The sequence below is a fragment of the Wolffia australiana genome, chromosome 5 (genome assembly GCF_029677425.1).
Source record: "Wolffia australiana isolate 7733 chromosome 5, ASM2967742v1".
Lineage (NCBI taxonomy): Eukaryota > Viridiplantae > Streptophyta > Magnoliopsida > Alismatales > Araceae > Wolffia > Wolffia australiana.
This window is the reverse complement of record NC_135839.1, coordinates 1,967,205-1,981,653: the sequence shown is the minus strand read 5'-3', so window position 1 is coordinate 1,981,653 and position 14,449 is coordinate 1,967,205. Positions and strand designations below refer to the sequence as shown.

Genomic DNA, 14,449 nt, shown 5'->3' with positions numbered 1-14,449 from the left:
AAAATAAGTGAATAGGCTGAAATTTTTGTCATTAAAAATTCCGTTTATCAGTTTTTGAGAACTCTTTTATTTAAAAAAATTACAGCTGGTAGACATATACATCAACAGATTAAATATTAAATATATCATAACATATTTTATTTTAAATAACTATAATTAAATCAATTGAACTTTGGATAAATTCCTAAAAATAAGAAAAAACGAACATCTCTTTACTTGAATGCAAGTATTTTGAGCCAGGTGAAAGTAAAAAGGAATATTTTATGTCGGTTGTATTTTGACAGAGCTAAATTGGTATTCTGAGTAAAAATACTTAAATCTAAACAAAAATATCGCATGCCAGAGAGATTAATCCAGGAGAAATTATTGGTCTGAAGAACCTCTCCAGCTGCATTTGAAGCTCTCCAGTTCATTCGTTTCAGAGAGAAAGCTCTCCAGGTCAATGCCAACATCTTGATTTTTGTAAGTAAAGCTGAGGTCAAGCCTGGATAGAACCAAATCAAGTTCAACTCCAACTTCAAAGCCTCATCACGAATAATTCTCTTCTCTTTGAAGCTACATGACAAAAGGTTGAAGGCCAAGAAAATTCAATGCCTCATCTATATCAAAAAGATCATTTATAAGGCTAAGAAAATGTCTTAAAACATTATGATTCAGTAAAGCTGTAATTATTCAAATAAATTAATGGTTGGGATACCAAGCCAACTAATCTGACACAATGTCAACAGAAAGAGGTTCAGCAGAGTCAAAAACGTCAACTGCGGGAGCTCTGTTGAAATGTTGACTGAGGTTCTACTATAGACAGGATGAAATAGTCACTCGCAAAAAAATCTTCAGAAATAATTACCGATCAAATAAGTATAGAGAGTCATATATAGGTACATTCTTTTGTTTCTTAAATCTCGTTCTATGTCTACTTCACTCTTCTCCACTAATTTCACTTCAAATCTTTCTCATTTTTTACTCGCTTTCTTTCATCTAAATAAAGACTATTAGATTATTTATAATTTTAAAGGAAACCAGTAATCTGATGTAGTTCCAATCTGAACTTCATTAGGAAACCAGTGGTTCATTAGGTCAACTTCATCATCTGCTTCTTCCACAAACTCAGCTCAATCCAATACTAGAATGAGATTCAAATCTTTCTTGCATCTGTGTCCCGATAAGAATTTGTCATTACAGTGGAAGCAAAGCCCTTTCTCTTTTCGTAACTGGAACTCAGCATCAGTGAGGCGTAGATTCCTCTTCCTTTGAGGTCTTGATTGGATTTGGTTGGGATGCACCAGCGGGATATGTTGAGTCTGCGCCATATTAGGATTACTCCTGGGAGGATGATGCGATCCGTCACCGCATCTACGAACGCAGGCCCAGGCCCAGGTCGGGGGCTTAGTAGCGGAGTCTATTTCAACTCATCGGCAAGGAGAGAAAAGGAGGCTTTTTGACCACGGTACGTGCTTGGCACTCCCCCTCCTCAAAGGCCCATCTGACCTTCCTCATTGCAGACGTCCACCCCTGCTCGAGGACGGTCCAGACCGCGCCCAGGCGTTGTCTATCCCGTCTGCTCGAAGGCATCGTCAACCCCTCCTACCCTCTTCTCCCCTCTATCGATCTATCTCTCTCTCTATCTTCTCAGACATTGTGGATTGCGAGACATTGTTAAGCTATCACAAATTATTGAAGTCCTTGGAGCTTAACAAATTGGTATCAGAGCCGTTCCCAGGAGACGATGGACGCCCGCCTCCAGAGTTTGGAAGAAAAGTTTGATCGACTGCTCCTTGCATTGGAGCAACGACCAGACCACCGTATGCCACGGCAGGAGCCGGAGTTGCCCATTTCGGGCCCTCTACTTCCGACCCAAGGCCAGGAGCACACGGCCCCCTTGCCGCGCGAGCCACCACCGGTACAGCCGCCGCCTCCGTCAGGCCCGCCTCCGCCGCCAAATGAAGGAGAAAGGGCGGGCGCCGCCAGGGCCGACGACCTCTCGGCTAACCCAACGGGGCCGGGCGCAGGGTACGCAGACCGGTCAAGCGGGCCGGCTTTCGACCCATGGGCCGACCCGTCCCTCTCTCGCCGCGAGCGGGCCCGCCTTAAGCAAATCGGCCCACTCAAAGGAGGAGGACAGACGGGGCCACTGATGACCGGCCCGGCCCGTCACTCAAGTGCTGGAGGCCCGCGGGCGGACCGCTGAGAGCCCCTTACTCAAGACTTACAGGGCGGTCCGAGAGACCTCTCGGCCGACGACTTTCGTCAACTTGCCACGGCCGGGGTGGGCTGCTCCAAGGACGTACGAGAGTTTCCACCCCCGGATGTTGGGTGGGAATACCGTCGGGTCTCCGCCGAAGAGTCCCACGGGCTCTCTTGGCGGCCTCACTCACCGAGAACCCGCCTGACGCTACAAGAGTGCGGCTTGGGACCGGAGGGCGCCAACGGCTTCCGCCGGGGACACTCAAGGGAGCCACCCCCACCACGAGAACCGAGGCCGGGGCCTCGCTTGCCGCCAGTGATGCCCCGCCACGACCAAGGGCCCTTCGTGGGGGAATCGGAGTCCGACCATGACGAAGAGGAAGAGTATAATTGTCGAGGACCAGCACGAAGAGGTCACCGGCCGGATAATCGGCAATACCAGTCGTCCCATCACCACCGGACTGCAGACATACCGTCTTTCACGGGAGGGGATCCGGAACGCTGGTTGCGGCATGTGGAGCACTACTTCCGGGCGTATCCCGCCCGAGACGCAGAGAGACTTCGGATTGTGTCGTCGTACATGGAAGGCAAGGTGTCAGCATGGTTCTGTTTCAAAGATGACCGAGCCGGATTCGTCAGTTGGGAAGACTTCAAACGGCAACTGTCATATCGTTTCGGCTTGCAACCACGGGAGGTCTACCATCAACTGTTCAAGTTGCATCAAAAGGGCACGGTGACGAGGTGGTCTCTACCTTCGTGGATCTGATTGGGTACTTGCCCAAGATCTCCGAAGAAACCGCCATGCATGCCTTATACTCTGCATTGAAACCGTCCCTACAAGCAGAAATCGATAGGCGCGAGCCTCGCTCTACCGAAGCACTAATTGACTGTGCATTCAAAGCAGAGAAGCTACTTCAGCAACTGGAGATGACAGCATCAAGACGGAGCAGTGTAATTCAACGGGCAGCAGGAGACAATTCAAGGAGCTTCACAGCACCCAACTCCTTAGGGGGAGTGCAGGGAGGCAACCTTCCAACGCGAGTACCCCGCCAGATCCGCCTTACGGCGGAGGAGATTGCCAGTGGAAGGCGCAAGGACTGTGCTTTCGATGCAATGACAAGTTTACACCGGGCCATGTGTGCCGTAAGACGTTGAACGTCTCCATCGTGATGCATACAGACGAGTCAACCGGAATTCTGTCGGATGGAGAAGTGGAGGTCGAGGACGAACCAAGTCCTATGACAGATAGTCCACGGAATCTCAGAAAACTTACTACCCAAGCAGTCACAAACATGTCTGCGCCGCATTCTCTTCAGCTCAAGGGTCGTATCCATGACCGAGAAGTCACCATCCTCATAGACTCGGGGGCATCCGACAATTTCATCGACGACGGACTGGCTCGCAGGCTGGGCCTGAGGCGACAACGTACGACCCCGTACTGCGTGCGCTATGGTGACAGCAGGCAATCTCATGGGGCAGAGCTGTGGCCCAACGTGTCCCTCCATATTCAAGCATACTCTGCAGTCGTCTCCTTCCACCCAGTTCAAGACTTATGCCTCGATGTCATCCTGGGGTTTGCGTGGCTTCGCACCCTAGGATGGACGTCCACGCAATGGGACCTGCTCCTATTACGATTTCAGGCCGACAGAGTTTGGCACACGCTGAAGGGAGATCCAAGCGAGATGCAGCTTGAAGCAGCCGTGAACTCCAAAAGCAGCAAGCGGGCGGCGACAATAGGTATGGGGCTATACAAACTTGCCATAACCTCCTCGGTGATCTCGCAGGAGACCGGGTCGCAGGCTGACAGCGAGCCCTACAAGGCGCAATTTCCGACTGTCTTCCAAGCGCCAACGACCTTACCGCCCCACCGAGCCTGCGATCATCAAATCACGCTGCGTCCGGGAGAGGGGCCGATCCACTGCAGGCCATACCGTTATTCTCATCTACAGAAGAATGAGCTGGAACGGCTGGTAGAAGAGCAATTGACGGCGGGCATCATCAGACCGTCGCGCAGCCCATTTTCCAGTCCTGCTCTCCTCGTGAAGAAAAAGACAGGGGGATGGCGCTTTTGCGTGGACTACAGAGCTCTCAATGGCATCACAGTACCAGATCGCTTTCCCATTCCAGTAGTGGATGAGTTACTGGAAGAGCTCCATGGCACAACAATCTTCTCCAAGCTTGACCTCAAGTCGGGCTATCATCAAATCCGCATGAAGCCAGAAGACGTCGAGAAGACCGCCTTCTGCACTCATCAAGGACGCTATGAATATTTGGTGATGCCTTTCGGCCTCTGCAACGCCCCAGCCACCTTCCAAGCATTGATGAATGAGATCTTCCGGCCCTTCCTCCGTAAGTTCGTCTTAGTTTTTTTTGACGACATCTTAATTTACAGCCGCAACCGGAGTGAACACAAGGCACATCTAAGGGCGGTGCTACAAGTGATGATGGAACACCGTCTCAGCGTCAACGCCACGAAGTGCTCCTTTGCGCAGTCGAGGTTGGAATACCTAGGCCACTGGATCTCTGCCAAGGGGGTTGCCACGGACGCCGCGAAAATTGAAGCCATCCGAGAGTGGCCACGCCCTCAAACTCTGCGCCAACTATGCGGGTTCTTGGGATTAGCCGGTTATTATCGGAGGTTCATCCAGGGGTATGCATCCAAGGCATGGCCGCTGACACAACTGCTGAAGAAAGGCAATTTTCAGTGGGGAGAGGAAGCACAAGAGGCCTTCAAGGGATTGAAGCAAGCGTTATCGACGGCGCCAGTATTGGCTCTCCCCGACTTCGCTCAGCCCCTCACAATCGACACCGATGCATCGGGCGTGGGAGTGGGCGCGGTGCTATTGCAAAAAGAACAACCAATCGCCTTTTTCAGCAAGGCACTTCCCCCGACCATCCACACCCGATCGGCATACGAAAGGGAACTGGTCGCCGTGGTCCTGGCGGTCAAGAAATGGCGACATTATCTCATGTTCTGCCCGTTCATCATCCGCACTGATCAGCGCAGCCTCAAACACTTGCTGGAGCAGCGGGAGATCCAAGGTGAATATCATCATTTGCTTTCGAAACTGATGGGGTATCATTTTTCCATACAATACAAGACAGGGACTTCGAACCAAGTGGCCGACGCATTATCTCGCCAAATGACGACCCGGACGCAACCGTATGCGCGGTATCTCTCTCGCCGTGGGGGGATATGGGAAGCCTGCACCAAGAGGTGGATAGTGATCCATATCTACGGGCCATCATTCAGAAGCTACAAAAGGATCCCAACGGCCAAGGCAAGTACAAATTGTCTCACGGAGCGTTATTCCATGACGGGTGCCTAGTGTTACCAGCAGGGTCGCCAAAAATCGGGCTCATCTTGAAGGAACTTCACGACGGGGTCATCGGGGTCATTGGGGTTTCCTCAAGACGTATAAGCACGTGGCCTCCCAATTCTACTGGCGTGGAATGAAACGCGACATCAAGTCCTACGGTTCAAGACGTTGTCGCTCTCCCCGGCGGGGCTCTTGCAACCACTCCCGATTCCCCAGCAAATATGGGAAGACATTTCCATGGACTTCGTGGAGGGTCTTCCCAAATCAGGCAGAGTGGACTGCATTTTCGTGGTGGTCGACCGCCTCAGCAAGTATGCACACTTCATCGGCTTGGGTCACCCCTTCACGGCCAAGGACGTGGCTTCTAAGTTCACCACAGAGATCGTCAAGCTCCACGGCACGCCACGCACCATTATTTCGGACCGCGGCAGCATATTCTTGAGCCATTTCTGGACCGAGCTACACAAGCTACAAGGGACCAAGCTACATCACAGCTCGGCTTATCACCCGGAAACCGATGGTCAAACCGAGGTGGTTACCGCTCATTAGAAGCTTACTTGCGTTGTTTTGCAGGTGATCAACCCAAGAAGTGGAGTTCGTGGTTGCACTGGGCAGAGCTGAGCTACAATACATCTTACCATGCAGCCATCAAGATGTCACCCTTCAAGGCAGTTTACGGGCGCGAGCCTCCGACGCTTCTACGGCATGGCAGCCCCGCAACACCCTTGGACGACCTAGATCATCTTCTCCTAGAACGAGATCAAATGCTGACATTACTCCGTCAACACTTGTCGCGTGCACAAGCCATTATGAAACCTGCAGCCGACAGCCATCGTCGGGACGTGGAATTCAAAGTGGGAGAACTGGTCTTCCTCCAGCTGAAGCACTACCACATGAGATCCCTTGCCCGTGTTCCGAACGAGAAATTGGCCCCAAACTCAAGAAGGCGGCGGGAGAGACGGACTGGGCACAACCACTGCCGCGAAGCCTCACGGCAGAACAGGAATGGCAAGTCGCTCCCTCGCACATTTCAGCCTTTCAGCCCTCCGCCCAAGGACTCCAAGTCCTCATGCATTGGGCCGGCCTACCCGACTTCGAAGCTACTTGGGAAGCTGCGGCCCGCCTACGCCACCAATTCCCAGATTTTCAGCTTGAGGACAAGCTGATTGCCCTGGGAGGGAGTCCTGATGCAATCCGTCACCGCATCTATGAACGCGGGCCCAGGCCCAGGTCGGGGGCCTAGTAGCGGAGTCTATTTCAACTCATCAGCAAGGAGAGAAAAGGAGGCTTTTTGACCACGGTACGTGCTTGGCACTCCCCCTCCTCAAAGGCCCATCTGACCTTCCTCATTGCAGACGTCCACCCCTGCTCGAGGACGGTCCAGACCGCGCCCAGGCGTTGTCTATCCCGTCTGCTCGGAGGCATCGTCAACCCCTCCTACCCTCTTCTCCCCTCTATCGATCTATCTCTCTCTCTATCTTCTCAGACATTGTGGATTGCGAGGCATTGTTAAGCTATCACAAATTATTGAAGAGCTTAACAGAGGAGCTGGAGCCCTTGGTGGATTCGTGTGATAAAAAGGGTTGCTCTGTCCACTTGATGATCCTGTATAATGTTGAGGCTGGTAGTAGACTGGAGAATTCTGCCATGCTGTGTACAAAATTCCCAGATCAATCTCAACTTGAACTGATAAATCCATCATCTCCTGTAGTCCAAAAGGTCTGCATCTTCTGACTTCAGTGCGGATTTCAGGTTTTAACCCATGTAGGTAAGCATGCTCCTTGGTTTCAGAAGCTACTTTAGGCAATTGAGATAAAATCTTTTCAAACTCATCCCTGTACTCGATAACTGAAGCTGTTTGACGTACATCGAATAATTCCTGATACATCTTGTAGAATGAAATACCATAGCAGTTAGTAAACAACAATTTGAAATTTTCCCAATCTCGGAATCCAACTTCTTTTTCTGTATAAACAAACCAATTTTGGGCAGAATTATCAAGGTGCAGAGAGACTAAGTGCAACTTATCTTGGTCGTCCATTGGATGTAAATAGAAAAAGCGGTCAGCGCACACGATCCACCCTTCTGCATTACTCCCCTGGAAGATCGGCAGATCACCGCGTTTAAATTGAGAGTTCAATTCTGACCTTTGATGAACAACCGGTGGTACTGGTTGAACTCGAGGATGCCGATTTCCATCTTCGCTAGCAGAGGGTGCCTGTTTAAGCTCTTCTAGCCTGAGATTTAGGGAGGCAATCTGCTCCATTACATGGTCTAATACATTTGCTGTGCGCCTCTGAAATTCCAATATATTTTGTTCCACTCTTGGATCTTGATCCATTTGACAGTTGACTTCAGTTCGACCACCTTTACTCTTGTCTTCCAAGGACTCTGCTGTTACTTTCTTTACTCTTGATGTGGCTCTCCAGATGTCAGCGAACAACGACTGTGCCACAAGAATCTGGTAGAGCAATCGCAGATCCGGGAGGAGCTCTGGCAGTTTAGGAACAATTCGTTTCCAAAACGAAACGGTGATGGCGGCCAAGATCGAGAAGGTTCTTGAATTTTCTTGATCGCGTCCTGGATCTTCTTGCGATTGATCTCGGTAGGGGTTGTCGAGATCTGAGATCAAAAATAGCCTCTGAAAAGATTCCGATTTTGCGCCAGTGGTGCTTCCAAGAACGTATAGCTCTGATACCAGTGATGTAGTTCCGATCTGGAAAAGACTCGAAGAGACAAATCGATTTCCAAGATCCAACAACTTTCTTTTAGATCCAAACCTAGCAATGAGTTCCAGAATAGAAATGGCAATATTCCTTGAGAAGAGAGAGCAAGAAGAACAGGAAAAGGGAAATAGGAATGTCGCTCTCGACGCTTCCTCCTCTCTGGATCTGGGACTCTCCCGCGCTCCAGCCCGCTTTTGAAATCACACTTTCCAAAAGACAGCCTTCTCCCTCCTGGATGCTTTATTTATAGTCTTTCTATGTTGACCACGGCTACTTCGTTGACCGGCGACGTTTTGACCTATGATATGTACGTGGCAGAGTCGTATCATAATCATGATCTTGGACGTTTTCGTTTTACTACCTTAAGCGTGAACCTTTTGATGCCTGGAGAAATTGCATCGCATAACCTATTTAAAACAGTCAAATATCAATTTTAATTCAGTTGAAGTGATAAAAAATATGTTGAGACCTGTACTTGTAATGTTAAACTTTCAAATTTTGCGGACCCATCACATTACTTCAGATGCCTCCGCGTCAAAATTTACGGTAAAAATCATGAGTTTTAAATTTCGCATCAATCTTGAATGTAAGGTGAGATGCAAAGACATGATATCATTTAGGCCCTAATAGACCCGACCAAACTTTGCAAAAAAACATTTCGAAAATAAATAATTAAAAATGTGTTCAAAAAGATCAGTTGCAAATAAATATTAAAAGCACGATACTTACACAGAAGAGCAACTTTTTCAAAGAAAATATGAACCTCAGCTTCAAATATAAAATTAATGAATAATACTAATTCTTAAAGAGAAATGAAAATAATTGCTCAAGTTCACAACTGACGTAAAACATAAAGTGCACAAGTATAATAAGAAAATCTCACCAAGAATTCCAACATGCTAAGGAATCTGATAATGTTGGCAGCATCAGACTTTATTGTACTTGTACTTCTGCCCCAAGTTGAATCTCTCTATGCTGGAGTTGAAGCCATTTAGAATCAAAGTCCTAACAGCCCCGACACCTTGCTCAAGAGCCTCGTCAATCTGCATGGAGACAGAACCAAACGACAACAGAAATGATGAATCCTTGAAGGCCACTCCAAAATCTAACTCCCAAAAATATTGAACTTAAGTGCTGAACTTCTGATAGAATCCTTGATACGTAAATCGGCATCAATAATGAAATCTTGAAAAGAATTGTCAAATGCAATCAAACCCAACTCCAAATCCGAACCAATCAGTCTCCAATTGTATCCAGGAAGTGGATGGAAAAAGAGAGAGACTTCAGACAATCATTGGATTCCCCAATATAATCTTCCTAGGGCCACACTGGCTTCCCGCTTCTCCCGCCTCTAGTTGCTCCAACCACTCTAGTTTCCAGAATATTGAAAAGGTTCTGCTCTAGTAGTTTATTGAAAAGGGTGTTGCGAGGGCAAACTTCCCTACTGTTGGGCTTTTTGCTTAAGCCTTCTTTGATATCGATATGGAACCTGATGTAGGCTTGTGCCGTGGAAGGGAGATAGAAGAGAAGAGAAGATGTTCCAGGGGTCAGAGAGTAGAACAGGAATGAGCAGAGGGGTCAAACAGAGGAGGCTGGGATGAACCTGCGATGAGCCAGCTGAACCAGTGTTGCGGGGTTGACTTTTGCGGGGATGAGGAACGTCAAAGACTTGAGGGGAACCAATCGGCAAACAGTAGGGATCGGGTTGGAAGGATCTGGTGAGACAATCACATGGGTAGGGGACCATTGGATGTTCAAGGAGACAGGACCGACACAGAGAAGATCAAGAGTGAGCCAAGAGACCGATCATATCATAATTCATGGCGGACTTCCTAAAAGGACGCCTACATGCATTTATAGAGAAAAGAAGCAATCTATCTAAAAACATCAAATAACTTAAGTGCCCCTAATGGGATAAAATGCCAAAGATACCCTTTGGGTTATAGGGTCGTATCAGATACATTACAACAAGTAAACGAATTGATGATCAAGAACATGAAGATCCTATCAGATGTAATTTGAAAGTAAATGAATTGATGATTTCTGTTGAAGTTATGGGCTAAATAACTGGAGCTGATGAAAGAAAGGGATATGAAACCTTAGGAGGTTATAATAATACCCCTACTCAGTTGTAGAGAAGAGGAAACAAAACCAAACCCAAACTAGCGGGTTCCCAACCCTTCATAGGGATAGGAACCCTAAGAAAGATAATTTACAATGATACGCTGCTCTTCTAAATGAAAGGATAGGAATCACATTGGAAATTTACAATAATACCCCTACTCAGATATAGAGAAGAGAACAAATCAAACTAGCCCAAAATAGAAGATTCTCAACCTTTCGCAGGTATACAAACCCTACGAAAAGGTTCACCTAACTAGAGGGTTCCCTACAATAATACACCTAATTGTGACAGCAGATGTTATCTTCCACCCAAAAGGAGTTTTTCTCCAATTGAATTTGGTGTAGCCAACATTTTTCACGATCCTACGTATCAAATCTCATTTGAGAATAAAACATTGCATTTTATAAGGAAATACAAACATGATTGGCATTCTGTGGTAGATACCTCTTGGGGGCCTCCATCGGGAACGATATTAGAAGGACAGAGAGAGACATAGAGAGAGAAAATAAAAGAAACGAAATGACAACAGGCCTGGATCAGCGCATGTATCCCCTCTTGGAGGATCTCCCAGCCTCTAATCAACTGGGGCGACTACTGGCATTTAAAGGGAAAAATACTAAAAAGTAAAATGATGAAAATACCCCTAGTAAGGGCTGGGGTTCCTCACTAAATGAGAGGAAGTTAGATACAAAACCTGCTCACGCTCTTGCCGGCTGAATTTCTGAAGAAGAAATGCTTTCATGTCCATCTTACCGGGTGGATTACCAATACCTGCAATATTCACAAGCCTTCTTTACATAGGATGTAGACAGAAGGAGAAGTAGGATTATTAGCACATCATCCTCACCAATTGCCAGCCGAGGAAACTCACGGCATCCATCCAAATGGTCAATCACATTCTTCAACCTGTACCAGCGGACAGAAGCAGAACTTAATTTATATAATACACGCAGAATTTACATATTTATTTATCTGGCAGATAATGATCTCAAGTATCTGGGGCGTGCAGATAAGAAAAACAATATCTATGCAAGCTTTCCCTGAAACTCAATGAATTTCAAACTGTACGAGGCATCTTTGGCGATAACATATTCCAGAAAGACAACACCACGGATAAAGACGTTTTGCAGCTAGAAACTATTCTAGGCGCACTCGTAAGACAGTATGACTGATTAAAGGATCAGAAGCAGAACAGTTGCAGATGAAAAATGGCATTAATTGTCTTTTTAACCATAATAAAAAATAAGATATATTAATGAAGGGAAAATCTTCATTCCTTCTCTTCTATTCCTTACTACTTCATTCCATGTACTACACTACTGCACGACCTCATCTACTCAGTTCTTGACATTTCTTGGTATCAAAGGGCATTCGTTTCATTCAAAATAAAAATCAAAGGGCATTCGTGCTACAATTCTTGGTGATTTGCCATCATTCTGTTGGAGGAATAACGCATTCTTAGTAAACCTTCAACAAATCAATATCCATAAGTTGATGCATGAGGTTATTGTTCCAGAGTTTTCAAGAGAATAAATGACCGAATATGGAAATTTTAAGAATGGAATGTACAACAACTCAAGAGGATACAAAACATGTTAATGTTATCATGTGCTTTTCTTACCAATAATTTTTAGCCGACAGGCAAAGATTACAGATCGAAGCCAGATTATCTCTCAATTGGAATGTGAATAATTTAATTTTGAGAAATATAACTGAAAGGCTCGGTTTTATGTACCCATTATGATGACCATGCCCACCCTTCGGCTGAAGTCTTAAGATACCATTGGGAAGGCTCATTTCATCATAAACCTTGGAGAAATATAAAGCCAACTTTATATGAGAAAAGAACTATAGTTAACGAAATTATATATATATAGATAAATATTTTAAATGAGTAGAAATCCGAGAATACCAATAAGATGTGGCGAAGAGGAACTTGATAATAAGCAGCGAGAGGTCCCACCTTTAAGAGACAGAAGCACAAAACTTTTAGAGAATACATAAGAGATTCCACATCGTGGGAGAAAAAAGGCGTCACGCGGACATAACGCATGTCAAAAAATCCATCTCACAGGACAAACAAATAAATTTATCATAAACTAGAAGAATCAAAAACTCGTTTCAGCTCGAATCTGAAAATTCCAGGAGATAATTTTGAGAAAGTATTTGTAATTTCTAGCATGAGGTGAAAACATATGATAGAAAAAGTAGGTGATTACAGAGAAGAATGAAATAAAACCACCAAATTCCTCCTGTTTTTCCAACTTCCAGATATGAAATCTTGTCTCGAACATTTCAAATAATTACTTACGGAGTTCAAGATAATTCTATAAAATTATTGTTTTAAAAAGTTTTTACACGACTTAAAGTTGTTCCTAGAGGGCTACAAGAAACCTGATATTCGGATTTTCAGTATTGACAGTGTCTCTTCAACCTTACAAACGAATATTTTAAAATTTGCAAGTATTGAAAAATTAGACTGCATCTGTAACCAAATTTCTATAATAAAAGGGCAAATAAACTCTCAGAGCGAACAAGAACATAGATGGGAGGCATATGCAAGAATCAAATAGCAAAAAAACTAGGATTTTTAAGATCGGTAATAATTTATTAAACGTATTTCTTACCGACTCTCCGCTAAAGCTCATGTACCCTTGAGGCTTCGCGATCAGAATCGGCACTTCCCCAATCGAACCTGCGTCAATTTTAACACCCTAACCGGTCATAATTTATCGAGAAAAATACATTGAATCTAATTCTGCCCGAACGCACCGATTCCAATCAACGTTTTTGACTGAATAGTATTCATCGTGATACCCTCCTCCACAGCGAACCGATCAATCATCTCAAAACCAACCTGATTACAAAAAAGATCATAAACATAATCGGGAGAGCTACTTTCACAAAATTCAGCCCGAGCAGGAGTAAACTCGAGATACCCACATTGTGACGGGTGCCGCTATACTTGTTCCCGGGGTTTCCGAGCCCCACGACCAGCCATGGCGTGTACTCCACTCTACCCCCGTTTACTTCCGGTATCGATGCCAGCACCTTCCATCCAGCACGGCGATGGTGATGAAGACGACGATTGCAAAGGGAATGACGAGAATCTGAGAAGAGAGTGGAACTAGAAACAGTAGAAACCGCGGCCAACATGAAATTGTGTGAAGATTATGAAGACTAAGAAGTGGAATTTGAGAGGAATTGCGACTGCTGACGAGCTTTCGCTGGATTGAGAGTCTGGGAGTAGAAGAGACGGGAGAAGGAAGGGGAAGATATGTGCTCTGGTTGTGACTTACCTGTCCCTATAAGATTAAGAATTATAAATGCTTCCTTTATCTTAATAGTTCACTTTTCTCAATCTCTACCTCTTTCTATCTCCGTCTCTATCTCTATTTCCATATCTGTCTCTATCTCTATTTCATATCTGTCTCTATCTCTATCTCCATATGTATCTCTATCACTATCTCCATCTCTATATCTGTATCTATCTCTGTCTCTATCTCTATCTCTATCTCTATATCTATCTCTATCTCTATCTCTGTCTCTGTCTCTGTCTCTATCTCTATCTCTATCTCTATCTCTATCTCTATCTCTATCTCTATCTCTATCTCTATCTCTATCTCTATCTCTATCTCTATCTCTATCTCTATCTCTATCTCTATCTCTATCTCTATCTCTATCTCTATCTCTATCTCTATCTCTATCTCTATCTCTATCTCTATCTCTATCTCTATCTCTATCTCTATCTCTATCTCTATCTCTATCTCTATCTCTATCTCTATCTCTATCTCTATCTCTATCTCTATCTCTATCTCTATCTCTATCTCTATCTCTATCTCTATCTCTATCTCTATCTCTATCTCTATCTATATCTCTGTCTCTATCTCTATCTCTATCTCTATCTCTATCTCTATCTCTATCTCTATCTCTATCTCTATCTCTATCTCTATCTCTATCCCTATCTCTATCCCTATCTCTATCTCTATCTCTATCTCTATCTCTATCTCTATCTCTATCTCTATCTCTATCTCTATCTCTATCTCTATCTCTATCTCTATCTCTATCTCTATCTCTATCTCTATCTCTATCTC

The 14,449-nt window shown here is 45.4% G+C and overlaps 2 protein-coding genes across 3 annotated transcripts; one reads left to right on the top strand and one right to left on the bottom strand.

Annotated features, from left to right (window-relative positions):
- Nucleotides 1-243: 243 nt before the first annotated feature.
- On the bottom strand, nt 244-13,663 carry LOC144703033 (Peptidyl-tRNA hydrolase family protein). 2 transcript variants are annotated; one of them, XM_078575108.1, is made up of 9 exons: nt 13,299-13,663; nt 13,128-13,212; nt 12,983-13,050; nt 12,268-12,318; nt 12,091-12,164; nt 11,203-11,261; nt 11,050-11,126; nt 9,114-9,273; nt 244-484 (listed from the first exon to the last, which is right to left on the bottom strand). In XM_078575108.1, exons 1-8 carry the CDS (start codon nt 13,509-13,511, stop codon nt 9,157-9,159), a joined length of 744 nt encoding a protein of 247 aa, XP_078431234.1. In that variant the 5' UTR covers nt 13,512-13,663; the 3' UTR covers nt 244-484; nt 9,114-9,156. The 2 variants fall into 2 exon arrangements, with proteins under 2 accessions (XP_078431234.1, XP_078431233.1); XM_078575107.1 differs by having other exon boundaries at nt 244-555; nt 13,299-13,662.
- On the top strand, nt 1,727-6,670 carry LOC144702949 (uncharacterized). Its single transcript, XM_078574977.1, has 7 exons — nt 1,727-2,146; nt 2,213-2,776; nt 2,824-3,283; nt 3,364-5,226; nt 5,286-5,600; nt 5,656-6,024; nt 6,078-6,670. Exons 1-7 carry the CDS (start codon nt 1,727-1,729, stop codon nt 6,668-6,670), a joined length of 4,584 nt encoding a protein of 1,527 aa, XP_078431103.1.
- Nucleotides 13,664-14,449: the final 786 nt, after the last annotated feature.

Coding starts and splice junctions, on each gene's coding strand:
- LOC144702949 (XM_078574977.1), top strand. CDS start 1,727: ATGGACGCCCGCCTCCAGAGTTTGGAAGAAAAGTTTGATCGACTGCTC. Junction 5,601..5,655: donor CATTGGGGTTTCCTCAAGAC/GTATAAGCACGT, acceptor CGCGACATCAAG/TCCTACGGTTCAAGACGTTG. Junction 6,025..6,077: donor TTATCACCCGGAAACCGATG/GTCAAACCGAGG, acceptor GTTGTTTTGCAG/GTGATCAACCCAAGAAGTGG.
- LOC144703033 (XM_078575108.1), bottom strand. CDS start 13,511: ATGTTGGCCGCGGTTTCTACTGTTTCTAGTTCCACTCTCTTCTCAGAT. Junction 13,213..13,298: donor ATAGCGGCACCCGTCACAAT/GTGGGTATCTCG, acceptor TTTTGTAATCAG/GTTGGTTTTGAGATGATTGA. Junction 13,051..13,127: donor AAAAACGTTGATTGGAATCG/GTGCGTTCGGGC, acceptor AAATTGACGCAG/GTTCGATTGGGGAAGTGCCG.